Below are 23,434 nucleotides of genomic sequence, written 5' to 3' on the forward strand. Positions count from 1 at the left end.
CATACATTTACATACATATATATAGCACATGTGCATCCACATTCTCCTCCCTGCAGATAATCAGTTTTTTGTTTTGTTCTGATGGAAGTAATAGGAAGTAGTAGTAGTTGTTGTTATTTCTTTGTTCACAAAGAGGATCAAAGATATTAGGAAGGTGATGTCTTGATTTGCAAGTTAATTGAAGTGAGGCAGGGTTGTGCAAAGTCCACCAGTCTTAATTCCTCCAGAGCCATCTCAAAGTAAACTACAGAATGGGCACTGCATAAAAGGAAAGAATAAAGGTGGGAGATGGAAGAAAATGGTAACTAATTGAGTCAATAAAAAGCAATTAAAAGAAAAGAATCCCTGTGAAGAGGAGTTATGGATGGGGTATCAAATGGAAGAAATCTGAATTTAGAGATGGAAAGGAACTCCCTAATGATGAGCTTTCCCATGGAATGTGGCTGGAGTAATGGGCAAAGAGATGTTATATAATAGAATCCAGAGACCTTAAAATACTTATAATCTGAAAGAATTTGGTGCTTAGAGACTACAACCTCTGAGGGAATATTATGTCTCCATGGACAACACCCTACATCAAGAAAAAGGGAATCACATCAGAGATGTTGGGGAAAACCTGAATCATGAAGATTAAGATAATATGGACTTACATATCATGGGAAAGAAAATCACCAATCAGAGAGAAAGGGATGGAAATCAACTAAATGATCAAGGATACAGAGAAATGCAAATTTTGACCATGAGGTAATACTTCCACTTTCCTCTCAGTTTCCCACAGGAATTGATATTTCTAAGAATGAGGCATACAATTGAAAAAACTAGGTAAAGGGGAAACATTTACTAGGCAATAACACAGAAACTATTGAGAAGGGAACTCAAAATATGTAATTAATAAGCTGAGAACAAATAAATATTAAGACTATGAATCAAAAAATAAAAGTGAAGAACAGAAAGAGAAAAGAATTAATGAAGAGGAAGACAAAATAAAATTATTTTTTTGAAAAGGGTACAGAATTTTTAAAAAATCCTAAAACAACAAAAGAAGTTGAAGGGGAAAAAAGGATAGAGTAGATTTTATTTAAATATTTAACTGTTTTTTTCCCCCAAAAAAAAGAGAAGAGAGAAAAATTAGATGAAGACCTGAGTTCAAATGTGACCTTAGACACTTAACTACACCTAACTATATGACTCTGGGCAAGTCACTTAATCTCAATTGCCTTGGGCCCCATACCAAAAATGAAACAAAACAAAACAAAAACCAAAAAATAAAATAAAAAGAGAAAAAAGAAAAATGGATAGAAGGAAGAAAGAAAAATGAATAAATATGAATAGAATTATAAAACTAGGGAAAGGAGTGCCAAATGAAAGGAAGCAGGTTTTGAGGATAACAGAATAGAACCTAATGGAAGATCATGGCAGGTAGATTAAGCAAAAATAGCTAAAAGGAGAAAGTGTTATCTAAAAACAGGTAGAATATATATATTTTTAAAAATTCTAATTCAGAAAAAAAGTAATATGAATCTAACATAACTTTAAATGAGAATGGATTAAATAACTAAATAAAGTAAACATGACAAATTGGATAAGAAAATATAATTCCACAATTCATTGCTTACAAGCACCCTGAAAATGCAAAAATATTCACAGAACAGAGGCTAGAATAAAATTTACTATGCACCAAGCAAATTCCAAAAAACAAAAGTTGCAATCATGCTATCACACAAAGCAAAATCAAAAGTTAATATTATTTTAAAATGATGAATTAGATTAAACTGAAAGGAATGCTAGACAACCAATATCAGTATTAAACTCTTATGTTCCAAATGCTACCTAAAAAGTCATAAAAGAAAAATTAACTGAAACACCAAAAAAAAAAAAAAAAAATCAGCAAAATACTAGGAGACTATTACCCTTCTCTAGATCTGCACAAATCTAAAATATAAACAAAAGGGAAATATAGATATGAACAAACTCCTGAAGAAACAAGATATGAAATAGCTAACGAATTATAAAAACACAAGTGAATCTGAAGCATGTATCAAGACAAAAAAATTGCAAATAAACTTAGAAAGGCAGAAGTAGTAAAACACATTATTTATAGAACACAACGCAATAAAAATAGTAATCAGTTCAAGAAATGTAACCAAGAGGTAGAGATCCAAATGGAGACTTAATAATGAGACCTTAAATGATTAAGTCAAAGAATCTATCATAAGAATAATTAATAATTATGAGAAAGAAAACAATAATGATGAAACATACCAAAATTTCCAGAATAAAGCTAAAGAAGTCCTCAGTGCATAAATTATAACTCTAAGAATATACATTAACACACAGAAAAGGAGAGGATTATTGAACAGAATAAATGTACTTTCCAAAATTAGAACCACAACAAACCCAAAATAAACACCAAAGAAGTGACTTAAGATTAAATATAGAGATAAGTTAGAAAACAAAGACTATAGAAATGATCAAACAAACAAAAAAAAAATTAAAAAACAAAACAAAAAACAACCTATTCTTTGAAAAGTCAAATATTGGCTATATGACCACAGCAAGTCATTTAATCTCTTAGTGTCTCCAAGCAACTCTTGGACTCCGTATGCAGAAAACGTGCCACTCTCCTCCATCAGAGAGAGGGAATTCCCACAGTGAGAAGTTCCTGAACTGTTGAAATCAAAGTAGGTCCAAATCATTACATACTCTTCCCCACACATATACACTTCAAAACTTGTTTTGCATAGGATATCCAGCACATGTTATAAGACAGAAATAAGGAGATAGTCTAACAGCTTGCTGGATGTTAGATGAAAGGAGTAAGAATTTTCTGTGCATTTTTCATAAGTGGATAATCTACATGCCAGTAATTGATAGATAATTAATGTTAAAACATTTTTATATTTATGCTATAATATGATTACTATGGGAAAAGATATCAAAAAACATGGGGGAAAATAAGCTTGAAGGAACTTTGGGGGGAAAGTCATAAATTAGCCACCTAAAACAATCACCTCTCCGTGTTTTAAAGATGCTATCTAGCATAGCAAATGGCTGGACTTGGAAGCACAAAGATCCTGGTAACTATCTCTTCTGACACAAAAAGAGGGGAGAGAACACTGGGCAAATGCCCTTAACCTCTCAGTCCTTTGGGCAACTCTCTTAAGATGAGAAAAAAGTTTTAAAAAGAAGGAATTTGGTCATCAGGAATTCCCTACACTAATTAAATCACAAGTCTGGTCCCTATGTCCTATGTCTTAGAAATCATGGAAATTTTAAAAGGGTTCAGATGACATTTTGAAAGCTATTTTAAGACCAGAAAGAATCTAAATCAATCAATAAACATCTGTAAGCATCTATTCTGGGTTAGGCAACATATGAAATGCTAGGCATACAAAAAGAGGAGAAATTTAATGTCTAGGAGCTTACAATTTAATGGGGGAAATAGCACATAAATAAATGTATACAAAACATATGCAGGATAAATAGGAAATAACAGAGGAAAGGCATTAGAATCAAGATAAAGTGTTCTTTCTTTGTGCAAAATATTCTATAGCACTTTGGATTTTATCTTTGCCTCTATCATAGGTCTTGGAACACAATTGTACATGTACATACTGTACCCTTCCCAGTCAATAATAAACTTACTGAAAGAAGGAACTATTGTTTTTCATCTTCATATTCCCAGTACCTAGTGGTATCTGGCATAAAGAATGCATTTAACACATGATTTTTGAATTGAATGTGGAAAATTTTCATAGTCTTTCTCCTTGCTTCTCTGCCCACACTCCCTTGGAACTTGTGTGATTACTCCTCAATTTTTTTTTTTTTTGCCAGGGAAGATACCACAAGAAGAAATCTCACAACTCCTGCTCTCTTAGAACTGCCAATTTCATCTGGGAGGGGAACTAAGTGGAAGGGACCCAAAAGCAAAGAAAATAGCATCTTCTCTGTATACAAGGGAACTATACCATGTATTTCTATAAGACTATTTCAAGCATAATTGGCCATTGTTAAAGTATTAATTTTTTAAAAAATTTATTTGAAATTCAAATTCCCTAGATTTACAAAATATGGGGGAGGGATATTTATTATGTGCCAAACATGATCATAAATACTTTAAAAATATTAACTTGTTTGATTTTCCCAACAGCCCCATAAAAGTAGGTGCTACTCTTATCCCCATTTTATAGATGAAGATCCAGAAACATAGAGGATAAATGAAATATAGAGGTTAAGTGACTTGGCAGGTTACACAGCTACAAGTTTCTAAGGCTGGATTAGAAATCAGGTTTTCCTGATTCCAGCCCAGTGCTTTAACCCCAAAGTTATTTCTAAAAATAAAATCCATAATCTAATTTTCCATATAATACCATCCAACATGTTAGATAATTGTTATAGCTATAACTAAGTTTCTATCACAAAATCTTTGCTTCTAAGATTTAATTATTATATTTTTGCTCATTAAATAAAAATCTCTAACATGCTTTAGCATGATCTTCCTGATTCTCTGAAAATCACTATCTTTGAAAAGCAAGTTCAATTTTTTTTCTCAGTTCACCTGACAAAAATTTCCTTAGTCAACCTTGCAAAGTATTGCTTTCCTTTTTAAATATTATATGGTGTCCTGTTAACTAGCCTATTCATAAATTCCTGCAGTATAGAAGGTGGGAAAAAAAAAAAAAAAAAAAAACAACTGTGGTTTTGATACACAGTAAAACCTCTAGGGCCCTTTTATCTGTGACCTTTTATGTTAGATAAATCAATCTAACTGATTAAAAAGTGCTCTATAAGTTAAAGGGGGCAACTGTAACAATGTAAGCTACCTCCAAACATTTTGGACCCAAGCAAGACTTAGACCTTACTGTACTAGGCTGGCACAAAGAACATTATTTAATTTGTTGGTACTACATTCTAGTTGCTTGGTAGCAGAATCTACTTCTTAATTTATAAAACCTGCTGCTTTTATAAGACTTCAGAAAGTGAAGAAAAATCACTGTATTAAAGTAAATCATTGTAGAAAATAAAAGCTGTAATTTTTTTAAAATAAGCTTTTAATTTTAAATTGTTCCACCATTGTTTTGAGAAGACAAACAAAACAAAACAACAGTCAACAATGCATTTGTTAAGCAAATTTAAGCTAGTCACTACGCTTAGTACTGGCAGTACTGACAGTAAGAAAGGCAAAAACACTTTCCCTGCCACACTGGAAAAAGTCCTGACATTCTGGTGGAAAAGATAATATGCAAATAATTATGCACATATAAAATATATATTGAGCAGATGGAAGGTAATCACAACAAGGAAGGCACTGGTGGGAGGAGGGACAGATGAAGAGGAAGGAAAGAGATTGGGAGTCTTTCAGAAGCTAAGAGGCAAAGAGGAGGGGGAAGAGTTTTCTAAAGATTTAGGACAAAGAGGAGAAGGCAACTGAGCTGAAAAATGGAGTGTAGTTTGAAAGGAAGAACAAGTAGATTGTTGTTAATGGATGTTTAGAGAGCATGGAAAAGAGTCAATTGTAAGAAATAAAGAAGAATCATGGTTGTAAATGTCTTTGAAGATCAAACACTGTTTTAGATTTGATTCTAGAGTTAACAGAAAGCCACTCAGTTTACTGAGTAGGGAGTCGGTAACATGGTCAGATCTGTACTGTATTGTAATGAAATAAATGTAAATAAAATAAATGTAAATAAAATGCTATTTCATTTATATAACTAAAATATAAATGAAATATGGCTACTTTATCTCAACAATCCTTGGGAAGAAAGTATTATTATTTTCCCATTATTCCCAAATGGTCTGTCCAAGTGAGAGGATGAGTTGAACTCAGGTCTTCCTTACTCCAGTCTAATACTCTATCCAGTGTACCACCTAGCTGCTTTGTTGAACTGATCTCTAATTCTGTCTCAGACATTTAATGCTAAGTGAACTTGGGTAAATTACCTCTCTCAACCTATTTCTTGATCTGTAAATTGGAGAAAATAACAACATTTACTTCACAAGGTTGTGGAGAGGATCAAATGAGTTAACATATTCCAAGAACTTTGTATACCTTAAAAGAGGTATATAAATGTTAGCTATTAAATCTAGCAGCTGTCTGCACAGGAATGAAATGAGCAAATTATGGACTTCACCCTTTTGTCACTAAAGTTAATTACTAAGAGGAAGCAAACACTTTCGTGATTTCTTCACTAAAAGAAAGTGGTCTAGAAAGCCCTTCCACAAATAACATTTCCAGAATCATATAATTTGAGAGTTGGAAGGGACCTCAACGGACTTCTACTCTAATCTATACAAGACATGAATCTTTATTGTTAGAACATATTTAATAAGCTTCTGCTATAAGATATCCAAAGAGGAAGAATTCACTTCTACTCAAAGCAGACCACTCCACTTGGGTACAGCTTTAAGCATTAATGAGTTTTCCCTATTGTCAAGCTTAAATTTAACTCTATACAATCCCTGAATCATGAAAGAGAAGCACCAAAAGACATTTAATATCTCTGCCACTGAGGAGAAAGATAAGGAGATATAAAGACTGATTCGTAGAAAAAAGAATGATGATTTTATTCGAATTTAGGAAGATGAAAGAGATCCATTGAAAAGATCTGGGGAAAAGAAGTGAGAGAATAAACTACTATTGTCTCAAACAAGGTCTTGTGAACTTCTTTCTGAATGTCTTAATCACTAACTGCTCATTCAAAACTGTCAACACCTGAACTCACAATCATAGGATCATAGATCTGGAGTTGGAAAAGACTTCATTGGCCATCTAATTTAACTCCTTAATTTTACAGATGAGTATACAGAGCCCAGAAAGATTAATTAATTTCTCCCACCTCACACAGGTAGTATGAGAAATGGGATTTAGTCACTGTTATTTTTTTCTCCTAGTACTATGCTGCTTCCCATCTACAACTTTCTGCTATATTCTCTATAATGTCTTCACTGTCACTACCATTTTGAATGTCCTTGAATAAGTCATTTTCCATTTCCCTAGTCCTCAGCTTCCTAAACTCTTACATGAGGAGGTCAGACTGAGTGACCTCTCTCTAAAGCCTTTCCTAACTGTACAATTTTATGGTTTTATGACTGGATAATTGAAAGCAATGATCTAGCTAAAGAGAAAAAATAGGTCAAATCTGAGGTTAGAAAATAGACTGACAATAGTAATTATAATAATGACAATGTGGAGATGGTATTCTTGATAGATTATCAGTAGGGCATGCCCCTAGAGTACTCTTTTGGTTGTTGTGATAGATTTGCATTACTCCAGCCATACTCTCTCACCTCCTTGCAACTGTTAAGTGTTGGGGAGGCAACTGGTAAAATCTAGGATCTAAACTGTGGGATGAATAAAATCTAAGTGGTGAGCTAGGGGATCAAGCCTATGCCCTTGGCCTAACATAGTTCTTTAAACAACTGAACTATGCAGCCACAGCAATATATACATGATTTATTCAAAATATTTAATAGGCTCAGAATTTAATTTTGAACTGTAGTGCATGCTATAAAAAATAAGAAGTTTAGAATAATTTAGTAATGGAAAAAATGTAAGGTGGGTTCAAGGAAAAAAACATATTTAGATTACTAGATGATCTTTAAGGTCCTTTCCATGACTAATAAATGTATAGAAGGTCTAAGAAGATGAGAAGGAGGAGTTTAATTTGGTGATAAAACATGAGGGAAATGTTTTATTTTTATTTTCTGACAGGGACTTCAAATAAATAAACAAACAAAAGGTGAAAATACAATGCTTCAATCCACATTCAGTCTCTATAGCTCTCTCCCTGAATGCAGAAGGCTCTTTTCATCATAAGTCTATTGGAATTGCCTTGAATAACCTCACTGTAGTAAAGAACCATATTCACCAATTGATCACCACATAATCTTCTTGTTGCTGTGTACAATATTCTCCATTGAGCAGCAATTAATGTCTTTCCAGTGTTTTCTGAAATCAGGCTGCTCATCATTTCTTTTAGAATGAATAATATTTCTTTACATTCATATACTATAAGTTATTTAGTTCTCCAACTGATGTGCATCCAATTTCCAGTTCCTTGCCACCACAAAATTTTTACACATGTGGGTCCTTTTCCCTCTTTTATAATCTCTTTGGGACACAGACCCAGTAGTGAGAGTGCTGGATCAAATAGTATGCACAGTTTTTATTTCTTCTTATTCCTCTCTGTTAGCCAACAAGAGAATGATCTGCAAGTACTACAATGACAATTTCTTTCTTTTCTCTTCCATATTACCATGAAAAAGTAGGTAAGTCTGACCTTCCTTTCTACAATAGCTCCTAGAGTTGAGCCAAGGAGTGGAAGTTAGATGTTACAGTCACATTCTCTAATTTTTTTTTCTCACCCAGGAGCTGTGGATTTTGTAGTCTTTTGTTTAGGTACAACAATTGGGACTGCAAGAAGTAATCTAGGGCCATCCCCTTTCTAAGGATAATTGTATACCTTAAACTTTTTTGATTATTGTTCAAGATTCTATTTTTATTATAAAGAATCATTTTCAAATAGTGCTCATAGAAATCAGAAATTCCCATTAACTCATCATCAGGAAAAACTGTGTTTCTTTTGTTTAGTTCTCCTTTGTTAGACTTCTATGTCCAAACCCTAAAAGTTCCATTTTTAGAGCCATTATCCCTAATAGATTTGGAGTATAGCAGACTAATTAAGATGTGTAAAAGTATAAGTGCACATAGAAATAATATTTCTTGACTTGTTGAAAGGGGATTTAAATTGCAAAGAAGGAAAAGAAAACTACCTTTAGGGATGTCCAGATAGAGATATATACCAAACTAATTAGCATAGAGAACTACAAAGGAAGAATATCAGTAAGACACTTAGAAGTAACAGAATACAAAATCCAAGGAAACAAGAAAAACAAACAAAAAATCCATGGCCTCAGACAGCTATAAACAAATGCACCAAGTATGGAATATAAACAAGACTAAGTAGAAAGTGCTGCAATACAAGGACGCATATTGACCTCAAAATTATCACTAAAATCTAAGGATGTTTGGCCCTTTTGTATCTTCTAGTTCATGGTTCCTGATTTTGACCTCTGGAATCAAGGAAAATAAATCTAATCACTCTCCCATTTGACAATCCTTCAAATACTTGAAGGGTTATCATTGAATCATATGGAATTTATGTAGCATTTTAGATAGTATAACTGTGAATTGCCCAGGGTCACACATGACCTGAACAAGTAAGATATGAACTCAGTTCTTTTTTACTCCAGCCCTCTATCCACTCTGCCAAATGATTTAGAGCCGAAAGGGACCTCAGAGGCCTAAAGAGGTGAAGTCAAAATTCAATCATAGACAATAAGCATCAGAGGGAGTATACGAACCTGCTGGGTATTTCTTCTCTTCTTCAGATCCCCAATTCTTTCAAATGATCCTTATGGGATATAGACTCAAAGCCTCCCTAATATCCCAATTACTCTCTTCTGGGTACTCTCCAACATGCCAAAATTCTCCCTAAATTAATGGCAGCCAAAACTAAACTTGATACTTTATATCCCCTCTTAATACAGCTTAAAATTGCATTAGCCATTTTAGCTGCCAAATCTCATTGCTGATTTACACAGAGTTGAAAGTCGACTAAAAATCCCAGATCTTTTCCAAATAACCTGCTGCCTAAGCATGTTTCTTCCATCTTGTACTTATAAAGTTGATTTTTTTTTTTTGGACCACAAAAGTTAAACTGTCCATTAAGAATGTCATCTTATTAGATTCAGCCTGTCAATATCCTTTTGGATGCTATAATCCTGTACTAGTTTTCCATCCCAGCTCTGTGTCATCTGTAAAGCTGACAGATTTATAATCTGTTGTTTTATCCACATCATTAATTAAAAACAAAACCAAACAAACAAAAAACCCAATGAACTGCATATAGTCAAAGACAATTTTATAAAATGCTCCAAGGGAAGACAAATGCTTGAGTTCTATCTTTTCCAAAAAACAGAGCACTTGGTAATCTGAGTTGCCCTAATAATAATTTAATTTTTCAAAATACATAAGAACCAACAAGGGGAAATTAGATTTTGGAACTGATTCTCACCAACTGGTAGAATCTGGCTGAAGATGTGAAAATGATTCTGACCTGAAGGGAAGTGGCTACTTCACCTTGCACTTTGGAATACAGGAGATGAAAAACACTACAATCTGATATGCATACTTGACTTTGGGAGAGAGGGGATTCAAAAGATTCAATTGAAAAGATAGGTAAATTCTGATGGATAATTTGCATAGGAGAAGTCAGCCAATAAGATGGATACCTCTAAATTATGAAATTTTGAAGATGGAAAGAGAAAGAATTATGATGACAAGAAATAAAGAACTCACTAACCAAATTATGAAAAATACATGAACAAGGAATGGAACTACGAGCAGGTCACTGAGAAACAATGCAGAAAGCTTGGCAAGAATAGTGTCAGGATGTTTACCATGAGCAGAGAGTCTAGTGAAAAAAAACTAAAGATAACAAAAAATGATTTTTTAAAAAGTCATATTGGGAAAAACAGGAAGGTCAGAGAATGGAAAAGATAACTATTTTGGAAAAACAGGATAATAACCAATTTTAGAAAGAAGATAGAGCTGCCTAATTTTTTTTTTCCCCCTTCAGGGAAAAGCAGTTGGTTGGATTAGAACAGCTGTACACAGAAGAGATAAGTGCCAGAGATAATATAAGTGTGAGGGCACTGAAGAATCATTTCACATATCTGAAGGAGGCAAAAATACCAAAAATCTGAAATCTTTATTCATCTCAATAAGTAGCAACTTAATATCCAATATGTACAAATATATATAGCACATATTTTTTAAAATTGATCCTACCAATACTTCCAGATAAAAGATTTGTTACAACTACAACTTTGGAAATTCTCATTTCTATCATTAATATGTAAAAACTCAATTAATAGAATTATTTTAAAAAATAATTGTGTAAACACAAAGAAATTTTCCCTAATCCTAACAAATTCAACAAATATTTACTAAGACTTCACTAAGCACAAAGCAGCATGGCTAGGTGTTACAGAGATAAACAAAGCAAAACAAAACAAAAAAACAGAAGCTAACATGGAGAATATCTAATATACCTTCAGTAAAAATGATTACTAATAGTCAGTGCTAAATGTGAAGCAGAAGGTTAGTATTCAGTATGAACCATCCCCTGACTAAACAATCAAATGATTAAGGATTAAATGATTAGCATTTTCAATGACCTTTGATTTGATCAGTATAGAGAAGTTCTGTTAGGGAAAATGGCTTACACTAATACATACCAAACCTCACTTATAGTCTTGAGCGTTAAGAGTGTAGCCTGATGCTCACATAGATTAAATGACTTTCTCATTACATACCTTGCAAGTGTCAGAATTGGAATTTGAACTCAGGCCTTTCCTGCCTCCAAATAAACATTCTATTCAGTATAGTACAGTGCTTCTTAGCAGTAAAAATTCCTAATACTGTATTTTCTCAGGATTCACTTGTTATATTGGGAAGTTTAATTATGGGTAAACAACTCATTAGACTCAATACTATTGTGATCCAAAACCATTAATACACATGGTGCTGTCTCTTTAGATTTAAAAAGGTAGAGGAAAATACTTTTGGAACCTGAAAATGTGGTAGGAAAGGAAGTGAGTGAGTGAGCCTATTCAAAAGATTAAGTAAAGCACAAACAACTGCAAAATATTTTTATTTTATTTTATCACACTGGCGCTGTTTCAGAACCGCATATCATTAGCAAAATGGTTTCATTGAATATTTCTCTACCACAGTATCCAAAGAACAAAGCAAGTTTACTACTAAAATGTACATAAATAAGGAAAGGAATTGACTTATTTTGGTACTTACTCACAATACCGAATTGACCCCAGGAAAGCAGTATAGCCAAAATCGGGAAGATAACGATGAGAATGTTTTCTTTTGGATAAAACCATGAAACTTTGAAGAAAAAAAGAGAAATATGCATTAAGTCTCATATTCAATTTAAGTACTTTAAATTAATTTAATACAATCAAATTTTACTGTGATGAAGAAAAAATGACAGTAGATTCTTAATATATGTAAGCCTAAAAATGTGGTATAGTACATTTCTAACTAATTATATAAATTACTTAGTTTCACAGGATCATACATAGCTCTTGAACTTAAAGGACCATAGGTATAAACTGTTTCCTTATTTATCAGATGATTTAAAAGGTCCAACATTCTATAATTCTATGAAAATGTCTTAATTACTTAAAAAAAAAAAAAAAACAAACAAAAAGCAAAAAAAAACAGATTTCAGCATATTTTCCATAATTTGTACAAGAAGAATTGTTAGCTCTTAAACATTTGCATTAATAAGCGGAATAAACAGATTATTCACAAAGTCAGACATGAAAAGCAACTACATTTGATGATCAAATGTTTTTGTCTTTGTTTTTGCATATTTTATTTATAAAAATGTTTTTGAATTTGCTTTACAAAGCCATACAGATATGGCTGATATTATAGCAAGTCACAATGTAATCAAACTACACTGTGAAAATCTGACTTGGGAAGAACTAGGAAACAAAACACTTTCCTCCCACTAAGTGTAAATCCTCTGCAATTTATTACATGCAAGAAATAGATCTAATGCAAAATGATGCTAGGAATATGAAAAAAAGATTTTTTTAACAGATAAAGTATATAGAGGGAGAAGGAATGTCAAAATTTAAATTAAGTATATGAATAAATATTTTCTTCCATCTTTCTAAATGAAGCACAAATCAAAAATGTTAATGGAAAAGTATTTCAACACATTAGAAATAGCACATAGAATTTTTAAAGACACTGAAAATCAATTTGGATGGTATCTGGTAAACTATACTTTATTATTAAATATGCCCATTGTGAAATTAATTCTTCTAGCAGTTGAGCATAAATAATAATAACAATAACCATAACCACAAGAAAAACTACATAATGAATTAAGGTTTTTAGGTAAGTTAAGTGTTATCTCATTGAGCCTCTCAAAAGACTATAGAGATAAGTAATATAATGCCCATTTTATAAATGTGGACAGTGAGATTCAAGAGAAGTTGTATCTTGCACATGGTCAAGCAACTAGTAAAAATCTGAGATTTAAAACCCAAGTCTTCCTGATTCCACATTCATGCTACTAATACAATCTACAATGTTCTCCCAAATTCTGTTTCCACTTGGAAGAATCTGGTATTTTCCAAAAATTCCCCCTAGAAATGCTCAATGCTCAATGAAATTCACTCTGCTCCCTTTATCACTTCATTGTCCTCCATTATCAATATATGCCAGTAAAAATTCCACACCTACAAATAAGCAAGAAGCTAAACAAGTAACCCTTAATTCTTAAACAACATATAATAAACCTTATCTTTTAACATAAAAGTTACAAAATTAAAAACCAATGAAATGTTCATATTGATCAATAAATAGCAAACATGCTGCCATTAGAAATTCCAATACAGAAATTGCTTAGTTACTTTTTTAAAGCAGTACCTACTTATATTTTTCTTAACTTAAGAAGGTATTCAATAATTGTTTGTAATGTTGATCATGAGTACTGTCCAATAAAAGTTTAATGAATAAAAGAAAATAATGCTGCAAAATTGTCTGACTTTATACTGAATACCTGCACACTAAGAAAAATGTTCTAGCATACCAGAACTGCTTAATGCCTTGACTTTTCTATTTGGTATAACTTTATATATATATATATATATATATATATGTGTGTGTGTGTGTGTGTGTGTGTGTGTGTGTGTGTGTGTATAATTTATATATTTATATATAAATAATAGACATAATTTTGTATAATTTTATATTTCCACTTTATATAACTGAGGTGAATGCTGCCTCAGTTAAAATCCTACCAAGAAAGGAATTATGCATCTATTTATACTTGTCTTCCCACAAGTAAACTGAATTTTTAAAGGTCTTGTGCCATGATTATTACATTTAATAGGAATATTAACTATTCCAGAGTGGTAAATTATGAATAAAAGAGATTAGTTAAGTTCTAATACTTTCATTGTCTGATATACAAAACTGGGCTAGGAAACAATAAAGCCTTGTCCCAAATTATTAGTTTTATATAAGTAATAAAGTAATCATAATATTTTTAAAGTTTTGTATCATAATGGGATAAGTTGGACTGACAAATGGGAAGAAAAGATCAGGGAGTCAAGAATTCTGAATTAGTGTCAGGGTCTCAATGGGGATGAAAAAGAAAGATGGTTCTAAACCTGATTCATTAGAAAAGTAAATAGGTAAAGAATCCCCATCCTCTTTGGTTATCCTGTCCATAATTAGTCATAGTAAGCATTAAGTCGCAGATTTGTGCTAAGCTGGAAAAAATAAAAACAGTCCTCGTTTCTTAAGAAGCTGTGGTTTAACAGGAGAGACAACATTCAAACAATTATGTACAGACAAACTATAAAGTGGATATATTAAAGATTTTCACAGAGAAGAACTAAGGAGGGAAAGTCTTCATGCAGAAGGAACTTTAGCTGAGTCTTAATGTATAAGCCAAGAAGCGCAGATGATTAGAAAGTAGTAAAGGCAGCAATTACCTACAGACTTCTCAAGGAATTTAGCAACAAAAGGAAGAGAGACGTGAGACAATAGCTAATAGAAAAAGGATAGGGGAAATATGGGCATGTTTATAGTTAACAGTGAAATAGTGAGTAGACAGGGAAAGCCTGAAGATTAGTGACAATAGGTATGATATATGGAATAGAAGGAATCATTTGTTCTTATATCCTTCTATAAGAAGTTGCTTTGGTAAAGAGAAATGAAATATTTTCATGTGATAAAGGAGAAAATGACAAAAAATATCTTAAGAGAGATGACATAAAAAGGAAGGGAGAAGACGGAGTGCGCAGTAAATGGCCTTAATCTTTTCAGTAAAATATGAAACAAGGTTCTCAGGTAAGAGGGTGGGAATACAGAGAGCAATGGAAGGGTTGAGAAAGGATAAAAAGATTTATAAAAATTACTATGGTAGGTAGGATACTAAATAATTAGGGAAGTTTTAAAGGTTTGCCTTGCTGCAGTGAGGATCCAGTGAGGATTATGTAACAAAAATTTGTAGTGAATCTTGTCCAATAGGCATTATGATCATAATTTTATGATTTTTCTCCAGCTTTCAAAAGTTTGCAAGAAAGAACAAAGGTGTATTATAGGTTTCTCAAAGCCGAGATTTGGCAAGGCAAGATCGTCAATACGACAAAAAGCCAAGAGACATGAGAAAAGGCAGTACAAAGCTGAGCTTATTTATCAAGTATCAAACTCAAGAGCTGTAGGGATTGGAGGTCCAGATGGCTTAAGTTTGGAGTTATCATTCAGAAAGAGAGGTGGAATGACAACAGATTATGATCAAATCAAGGCATTTCAGAGTTCATGAACATGAAAGTGGGACATTTGTGGAACATAACAAAATCACAGGAATAATCATCTTCATGAATAGTTGTAGTGAGGTGGAAGAATAAGTCATAAGAAATTAGGGTGTTAAGGTATTTGAAGACTTATTTTTATGTTGAAGTTCCCTAGTATGAGGACAGGTATTGGAGAGGTAAAAGTAATTGTGGGCCAGGCACTGAACTCACTGAGGGAAGAAGGGGATGATCTGGAAATCCACAGATAACAACTACCAATTTTTAGGTGGGTGATAAATATTGATTGAATGTCCCTCAAAGGAAAAAAGGTTACTGAGTGATGGCAGTAAGAGTGCCTGGAAATTGTAGTGGGTAGCAAGAAGGATTCTAACTTCCTACCAGCACCAGTGAATTGGAGGATATGAGTATTTCCAATACTAGAAAGGGTAGTCAAGGAAGCTGTGTCATCAGAAAGAAGCCAAGTCTCAGTGAATAGAAGATGGAGGAAGCAAGGAAGGAAAAGGTTCAAGATAAAGCCAGCTGGTGACCTATGGAGCAGTCATTTTAGAGAGCACAGTAAAAATTTCTTCAGTGTGCACATTAGTAAGGAGAGGGGCATGGTCTGCAGGGGATAAGAATAAGGAAGGAATAAGTGAAGGATGGAGAATATGTTTCGAACAATAACAAGGAGGGTTTCAGAATCATTGGGAAGGGGAGGGTCTGACATGGTGGAAGTAAATTCATCACTGAAGAATGACTTTAAGCAGATAATCCCTAAAGTATGTTAAGTCCCTAAAGGTTAGTACTGGGAGTAGAGTTTTCCCAGGTGACAGGCAGCTGTGAGTAAGTAACAGGAAAGGGAACAAGGAGATGTCACAGAGATGTAGGTGAGAGTGGAGAGAGTATGTACATACACACACAAAATGTGTGTGGGTGTATACGTCTTTAATCAATCTACAATTACATACAATACACACACAGTCACACACAAAATGTTGTTCAATTGTGTCTGATTCTGTGACTCCACTTGAGGCTTTTGGGGCAAAGATACTGGAGTAGTTTGCCATTTCCTTCTCTAGCTCATTTTACAGATGAGAAAACTGAGGTAAAGAGTTAAGTGATTTACCCAGGGTCACACAGCTAGTATCTCAGACCAAATTTGAACTTAGGACTTCCTGATTCCAAGGTCAGTGCTCTATCCACTGTGCCACCAAGCTTCCCTAAAAATATTTTCACTAATTGTATATATATGTCATCTTCTCCATAAGATCAAGCATTTCTTAAAAATAAGGACTGCTTTTCTTTACTCTTTGTAACCCAGTGCTTAGAACAGTTCTTGGCATATAGTAAATGCTTAATAAATCCATATTAATCAGTTGATCTTCCTGGATAGGAAGCCAGTGACAAGAGTGCAGGGCTGGAGAAGAAACAGCTAACAAAAAGCTCTTTTGCCCTTGGAGATTATGTTCTCAGGCAGTTTGACGTTGAGTGTGGCAAGGACTGTGTCATCCCATGGAAGCAATGGACTACTCTGGCTCTCTGTGCCTACCTCAAACTTCTCTCCTCCCTTCCATCCATACCCAATTCTGCCTGTGAGGAACATAATAAACATGCCCCATTTACATAGCACACAGCACATTCTACAATCCTGGGAGTTTAAGTATTATAGTCCCCATTTTATAGATGAAAAAACCGAGTAGCAGAAAAATTAAGTGATTTACTGAATATATACAGATAGCAAGCAGAAGATCTGGAAACAAAAACCAGGTTTTTCTGACATCAAGTCTAGTGCTCTTTCCTTTATATTATAATATAGAAATTACAGACATAATTTGTATATTTCTCTTTGGTGCTCCTGAATTTTTTTTTTTTGCAAGCACACATGCACATGCACACCCACCCACACACCCACCCACCCACCCACACACATTCCTCAAGACAACATCTTAAAGCAGTGAGGCAAAACCAGTCTGTGTAAGCATTTCTGACTGGTTTGAATTTGTGTATCATGAAAAATAGAAAATGAACCAGGAAATGAAGCAAATAGTAAAGGAAAAATCTCTATGAATCAATGTCAAATGAGCAAAGTAGAAAAATATGATGTACAGGAAAATGCCTACATATGCCTGTGTGCATATATATGTATACAGATAAATGCAAGGTCTAACTAATTCTGATGATAAGTAGGAGTCTTCAAACAGAAATTAATTCAGTCTTATTTCTTTAGTTACAGTATCAGCACTAGAACTAGAAGACAACTTAAAGACTATGTAATTTAAACACCTGGTTTTTAACTGTAAAGATAAGAAAACTGAGGTTCTGAGGCATGAGGTTACAAAGCCAATTAATGGAAAATCTAAAACCAGAAACTGCTACTGCAGATTGAGCATAGGACTTAAAGATAGAAAGAGTGTACTGCTTTTGGTACTGACTGAATAATCTTAATTGATTTATGTCAGGTGGTATAGTGGAAAGAGCATGAGTCCTGAAATCCGAGAATATAGGTTCAAATCCTGCCTATAATGCTTATTACCAGTATAACCCTGAACAAGTTTTAACAGAGCTGGGACTCAATTCTTTTTTGTTGTTGTTGTTTTATAGTTTTTATTTACCAGATATATGCATGGGTAATTTTACAGCATTGACAACTGCCAAGCCTTTTGTTCTAATTTTTCCCCTCCCCCTTCCCAGATGGCAGGTTGACAATACATGTTAAATATGTTAAATTATAAATTAAATACAATATATGTATACATGTCCAAACAGTTGTTTTGCTGTACAAAAAGAATCGGACATTGAAATAGTGTACAATTAGCCTGAGAAGGAAATAAAAAACGCAGAAGGACAAAAATAGAGGGATTGGGAATTCTATGTAGTGGTTCATAGTCATCTCCCAGAGTTCTCCCGCTGGGTGTATCTGGTTCAGTTCATTACTGCTCTATTGGAACTGATTTGGTTCATCTCATTGTTGAAGAGGGCCACATCCATCAGAGTTGATCATCATACAGTATTGTTGTTGAAGTCTATAATGATCTCCTGGTCCTGCTCATTTCACTCAGCATCAGTTCACGTAAGTCTCTCCAGGCCTTTCTGAAATCATCCTGTTGGTCATTTCTTTCAGAACAATAATATTCCATAATATTCATATACCACAATTTATTCAGCCATTCTCCAATTGATGGGCAGTCACGTAATTTCCAGTTTCTGGCCACTACAAAGAGGGCCGCCACAAACACTTTTGCACATGTGGGTCCCTTTCCCTTCTTTAAGATCTCTTTGGGATATAAGCCCACTAGTAGCACTGCTGGGTCAAAGGATATGCACAGTTTAACTTTTTGAGCATAGTGGAACGCAATTCTTAATCTGGAAATCAAGAGGGCTGGGTAAGATGACTTCTAGGTCAATCATCTATGGTCTAAAAACCAGACAGTAGGTGTGAATGGCACTGCTAGATTGAATTCCCCCAAGCTGATGGATGGAATCACAGATAACTACCTCCTGACCTATCAAGGCAATGCTACCGACACTATTCACTTTTGGTGCAGCAAAGTCTGTGACAAAATCTCATAACATCATTGTGGGTAAGATGGAATACTGGCAAGAGGAGTTAACAACTTATAACTATACTCAAAGAATGCTGATTAGCACATAGATTAAAAAAAATCTTGAGTACCAGATCGCCATGGCACTTAATTATTTTTGACAATTATTTGATGTAAAACAAGAACACTACGGGTATAAGCTTCAATAATAAACAATGAGCAACCAAATTCTTATTAAATATTTGAGGCATTATAAAGGGACCAACTTCTTCAGGTACAGGAGGAAGTATCCAGAAGTTTTTGGCTGTACATAATCCTTGCTTTTTACAGAGATTGAGAAGTATAATTCTACCCATTATAGGGCCATTAAGCCCCAGTGAAAATTTCACTAGAACAAAGGTTGTGTCTGGGAGCTTGGATAAATTCTTATCATGTTTTCATTCTACTGTTGCCCACTTTAAGTCTACTTAAAATCTTTATCTCTCTTCAAAAAATTACCTTTCCCATCAAAAAACTAATATGCCTTTTAAAATAGATGCCCCAATTCTGACTATCCCTCATCCTCTAAACTTTTTAGTTGACCAATTACTGCTCCTGTTACTGTGTTTTGTACTTTTAAGGAAGAAGGAATTCTATCCCAAGTTGAGAACATTTTAATCTATTGACAGGTTGCTGCATTGCCTAGAAGCTTCTTGCTCCCTCCAACAAATTCCTAGGGAGTGGGAAAACAAGAAGAAATCAAAGTCCATTTGATTATTTGAAAGTGTTTTTATGGATAACTTATTGAATGTACTTCACACCTAAAGTGTCAAAGTATATTTGTCAAGACCTCTACTAGATTAATGTCAACATGAACTGAAAAGAGATCTAGGTAGACTAGAAAAATGGCATGAAACCAATTAAAACAGAATACAATACAAATAAAATCATGTAGTCAGTTTCCAAAAAAAATAAAATAAAAATTTTCATTTATTCAGGACAAGGGACAATCTTGACTTGGTAAACCTTCATGTGAAAATCCTTAAGGGACGAAGTAAAACATAAGCACAAAGTACCATCTTACAGTTAAAGGCTGCCAAAGACAAGTGATAAAATGCTGAAAGTATAATATTTATCTTTTTAACAATATGAATCCAGTCATTTGAACATCTGAGTCGAGGAATATCTGTCTCCAAAAAAATTAATGTGAAGAGTTATCCAAAAGACAATGGAAAAGTGCATAGGAAATAGAAATAGGTTGTAACAGATCACCAATACAGAGGCATGCAGGAGAAGTAACATCAAGGATGGTATCCTGAGAGACAGAATTTTTAAAAATTATGGTCTTTTAATCCAAACATTGATTTTTGTCATGTGTAGGAACTCATGCTGTGGCAATTCCTTTCAATAACACAAATAGCAAGCCATCCATACCTGATAGATAGCCTTAGTGAGCTAGCTGCCTGGATTACAATGGTAGTATCAGAGGCAGGACCTGAACCGTGACTCCAGGTTAGTGCCCTATACTTCCTTCTCCAGAGATGTACGACAGAAGGAAAAAGTGGACTGGTCAAATAGTGAGGGTTAACTAACAAACAGCTTAAATAAGTATTAGTATTCTTATAATTTCCTTTAAAAAATAAGGACCCTAGCAGTCCTTCAAATGAGGACATTTGGACAAGAGTCACATAGGCTAGAGAAGCATGGAAGACTTATGATGGAGAGAATATCCAGGTAAATGAAATCACAAATCTCTCCAAGTACTTCTAAGGAGAAATGTGAATTCCACATTCTGCAGTGGCCAAATTACATCTGGAATAGTGCATTTAGAATACTATATTTTATTTGCAGAAAATTTCTCTGATTAAGGCCTCATTTCTCAAACAGAAAACTGAGCCAAATTTATTAAAGTAAGAGCCATTCCCAATGGATAGTCAAATTATTGAACAGGTGATTTTCAGAAGAAAAAAAAAAAAAATCAAAGCCAGAAATAGTTATATGAAAAAATGGTCTAAACAATTAATAATTTTGTGGTTGTTCAGTTGCATTCAGCTCTTTGTAATCCTGAGTACCACCACAGCATGCCAATACTGCCCATAGGATTTTCTTGGCCAGAATATTGGAAATGATTGCCATGCCCTTATCCATTGGATTATGGCAAAGAGAGATCAAATGACTTGGCCAAGATCACATTAGTTAGTAAATACCCAAGGCCAGATTTAAACTCAGATCATCCTGACTCCAGGCCCATCACTCTATATACTGAGCATCTAGTTACCTCCATTAATAATTTAAAAAGTAAATTAAAACAATTCTGAGGTTATCACCTCATCTCCATCAGATTGGCTAAAATGACAGAAAATGAAAACGATAATGACAAATGCTGGAGGAGATATGGGAAAATAGATTCTCTAAGGCATTTTGGGTAGAGCTGTGGACTGGACTAACCACTCTGGAAAATCATTTGGAACCATGCCCAAAGGGCTATAAAACTGTGTATATCCCTTGCACCAAAATGCTGCCCAGGGAGATCAAAAAAAAAGAAAAAAGAAAAGGACATATATGTACAAAAATATTTAAAGCAGCTCTTTTTGTGGTAGAAAAGAAGTGGAAACAAGAAATGACCATAAAGTGAAGAGAGATTAGAAAACTATGGTAAATGATGAGGGGATAGTTTCAGAAAAACCTGTTTGACATATGAACTGATGCGATATGACATGACCAATCTACAAAATAACAGCAATACTTCAAAAATAATCAACTATGAAAGACTTGGTAATTATGATCAATAAAATGATCCACCAAAACTCCAAAGGACTCATGATGTACAATACAATTCACCTTCAAAGTGAGAACTGAGTATAGATTGAAGTATCTCTTTTTCCTGCCTGGAATATGACTAGTGCAGAAAAGTATTTTAGCTACCTCAAATGCATAACTGTTATTGTATTTCTTGCGTTCTCACTGGCCAAGAGAGGGATGAAAAAGAGAGGGAAGAATTTGGGACAGAAAAGAAAACCAAAGAGAAAAAGAAGAAAATATTATTCTTTATTAGGTATCTAATAAAATGCCTACATTAGGTATTTAACAAAACTATGATGTTTACAAGGAATGCTGATCAACCTGGTGAAAAGTCTGAAATTCAATATGTATTAAGAATGGCCGAATAAATTATTGAGGTTTAAATTCAAGAAAAAGACTTAAGAAAAAAGCAGTTTGGGAATGGATAGCAAGTGGAAAAGGAAAGAGATATTCTATATATCACATTTCAAGAAGAGCTAGGAATAATGGGTAAAAGTTATATATTGCCCATTTTGGATGCAATATAAAGAAATACTTTCTGGCAATTTTATCTGTGCACCAAGCAAATTAATACACACACAATGACAAAACTGTAATTCTGGGAAGGCTGTTAAGCTTCTAATCTCCTCAGAAAATGACAGTTATAACATTACTGAAGCTGGTGTTACAAATGTAAATAAAAAGAACAATAAACCAAATCAAATGCTATTTAATTATCCTAAATAAGGTTGACCCTGGAGAAGAGTTGAAAAAATGTACCTGCCCTCCATCTTTGTAAAGGTGGTGGACTACATATGTGGAATATTGTGTAAACTGTCAGCCCCAAAGTATTGGTTGATTTTGTCAGACTGATTTTCTTTTTTTTTCCTCTTAAAAAAAAAAAAAAAAAAAAGTTTGGCACAAGGTTTTAATCACTGGATAGGGTCAGGGGACAGATTATATTAGAAATGAAGGCAATGTAAATGAAATAAGATAAAAATTATATCTTCAATAAAGCAATGGAATATACCATTAAATAATGAACTCTTCATTAAGAGAATTATTTCAGTAGAGTCTAAGTGAACATCTGTTAGGAAGACAAAAATGCATGGAAGATCAAACTATTTCTGCTTCATTGACTACACTAAAGCCTTTGAATATTGTGGATCACAGCAAAATGTGGCAAGTCCTCAAAGAAATGGAAGTAATCAGATCATCTTACCTGTTTCTTGTGGATTTTACATGTGGGTCAAGATACAAGAGTTAAAACTGATTATGGAATAACTGAATAGTTTAAGATTGGAAAAGGAATACAACAAAGTTTTATACTGTCACTTTATTTAACTTATATGCAGAATACATCATATGAAATTAAGGCTGGATAAATAAAAGTTGTTGGAAAAATATCAACAATATCAGATATTCAGATATCATCACTTAGCAGAAAATTAAGAGAAATTAGAAAGCCACTTGATAAGGATAAAAGAGAAAAGATTGAAGCTCAACATTACAAAAACTAAGATATTGACAAATGGTTCCATCACTTCCTAGCACACAAAGGGAGGAGAAATGGAAGCAGTGTCAGATTTTATATTCTTGGGCTCAAAGATACTGCAAATGGCAACTCTAACCATGAAATTAAAAGATGCTTACTCCTTGGAATGGGAAAAATAAGAGCAAATATGGACAGCCGAATAAAAAGCAGAGATATCACCTTGCTAACAAAGGTA

The 23,434-nt window shown here is 33.7% G+C and overlaps 1 protein-coding gene across 5 annotated transcripts in view; it reads right to left on the bottom strand.

Moving 5' to 3' along the window:
* The window catches only part of CD47 (CD47 molecule), a 74,752-nt gene that overhangs the window by 27,311 nt on the left and 24,007 nt on the right, over window positions 1-23,434 (bottom strand). For all 5 annotated transcript variants that reach the window (XR_012488063.1, XR_012488064.1, XM_074301115.1 and 2 more), the window contains exon 3: window positions 11,876-11,965. Coding sequence is in view for 3 of the 5 variants with exons in the window: in XM_074301115.1 (XP_074157216.1) it covers window positions 11,876-11,965 (90 nt within the window). In the remaining 2 variants the exon portion in view is untranslated. The remainder of the gene's footprint in view (window positions 1-11,875; window positions 11,966-23,434) is intronic.

This window comes from Sminthopsis crassicaudata, chromosome 3 (genome assembly GCF_048593235.1).
Source record: "Sminthopsis crassicaudata isolate SCR6 chromosome 3, ASM4859323v1, whole genome shotgun sequence".
Classification (NCBI taxonomy): Eukaryota; Metazoa; Chordata; class Mammalia; order Dasyuromorphia; family Dasyuridae; genus Sminthopsis; species Sminthopsis crassicaudata.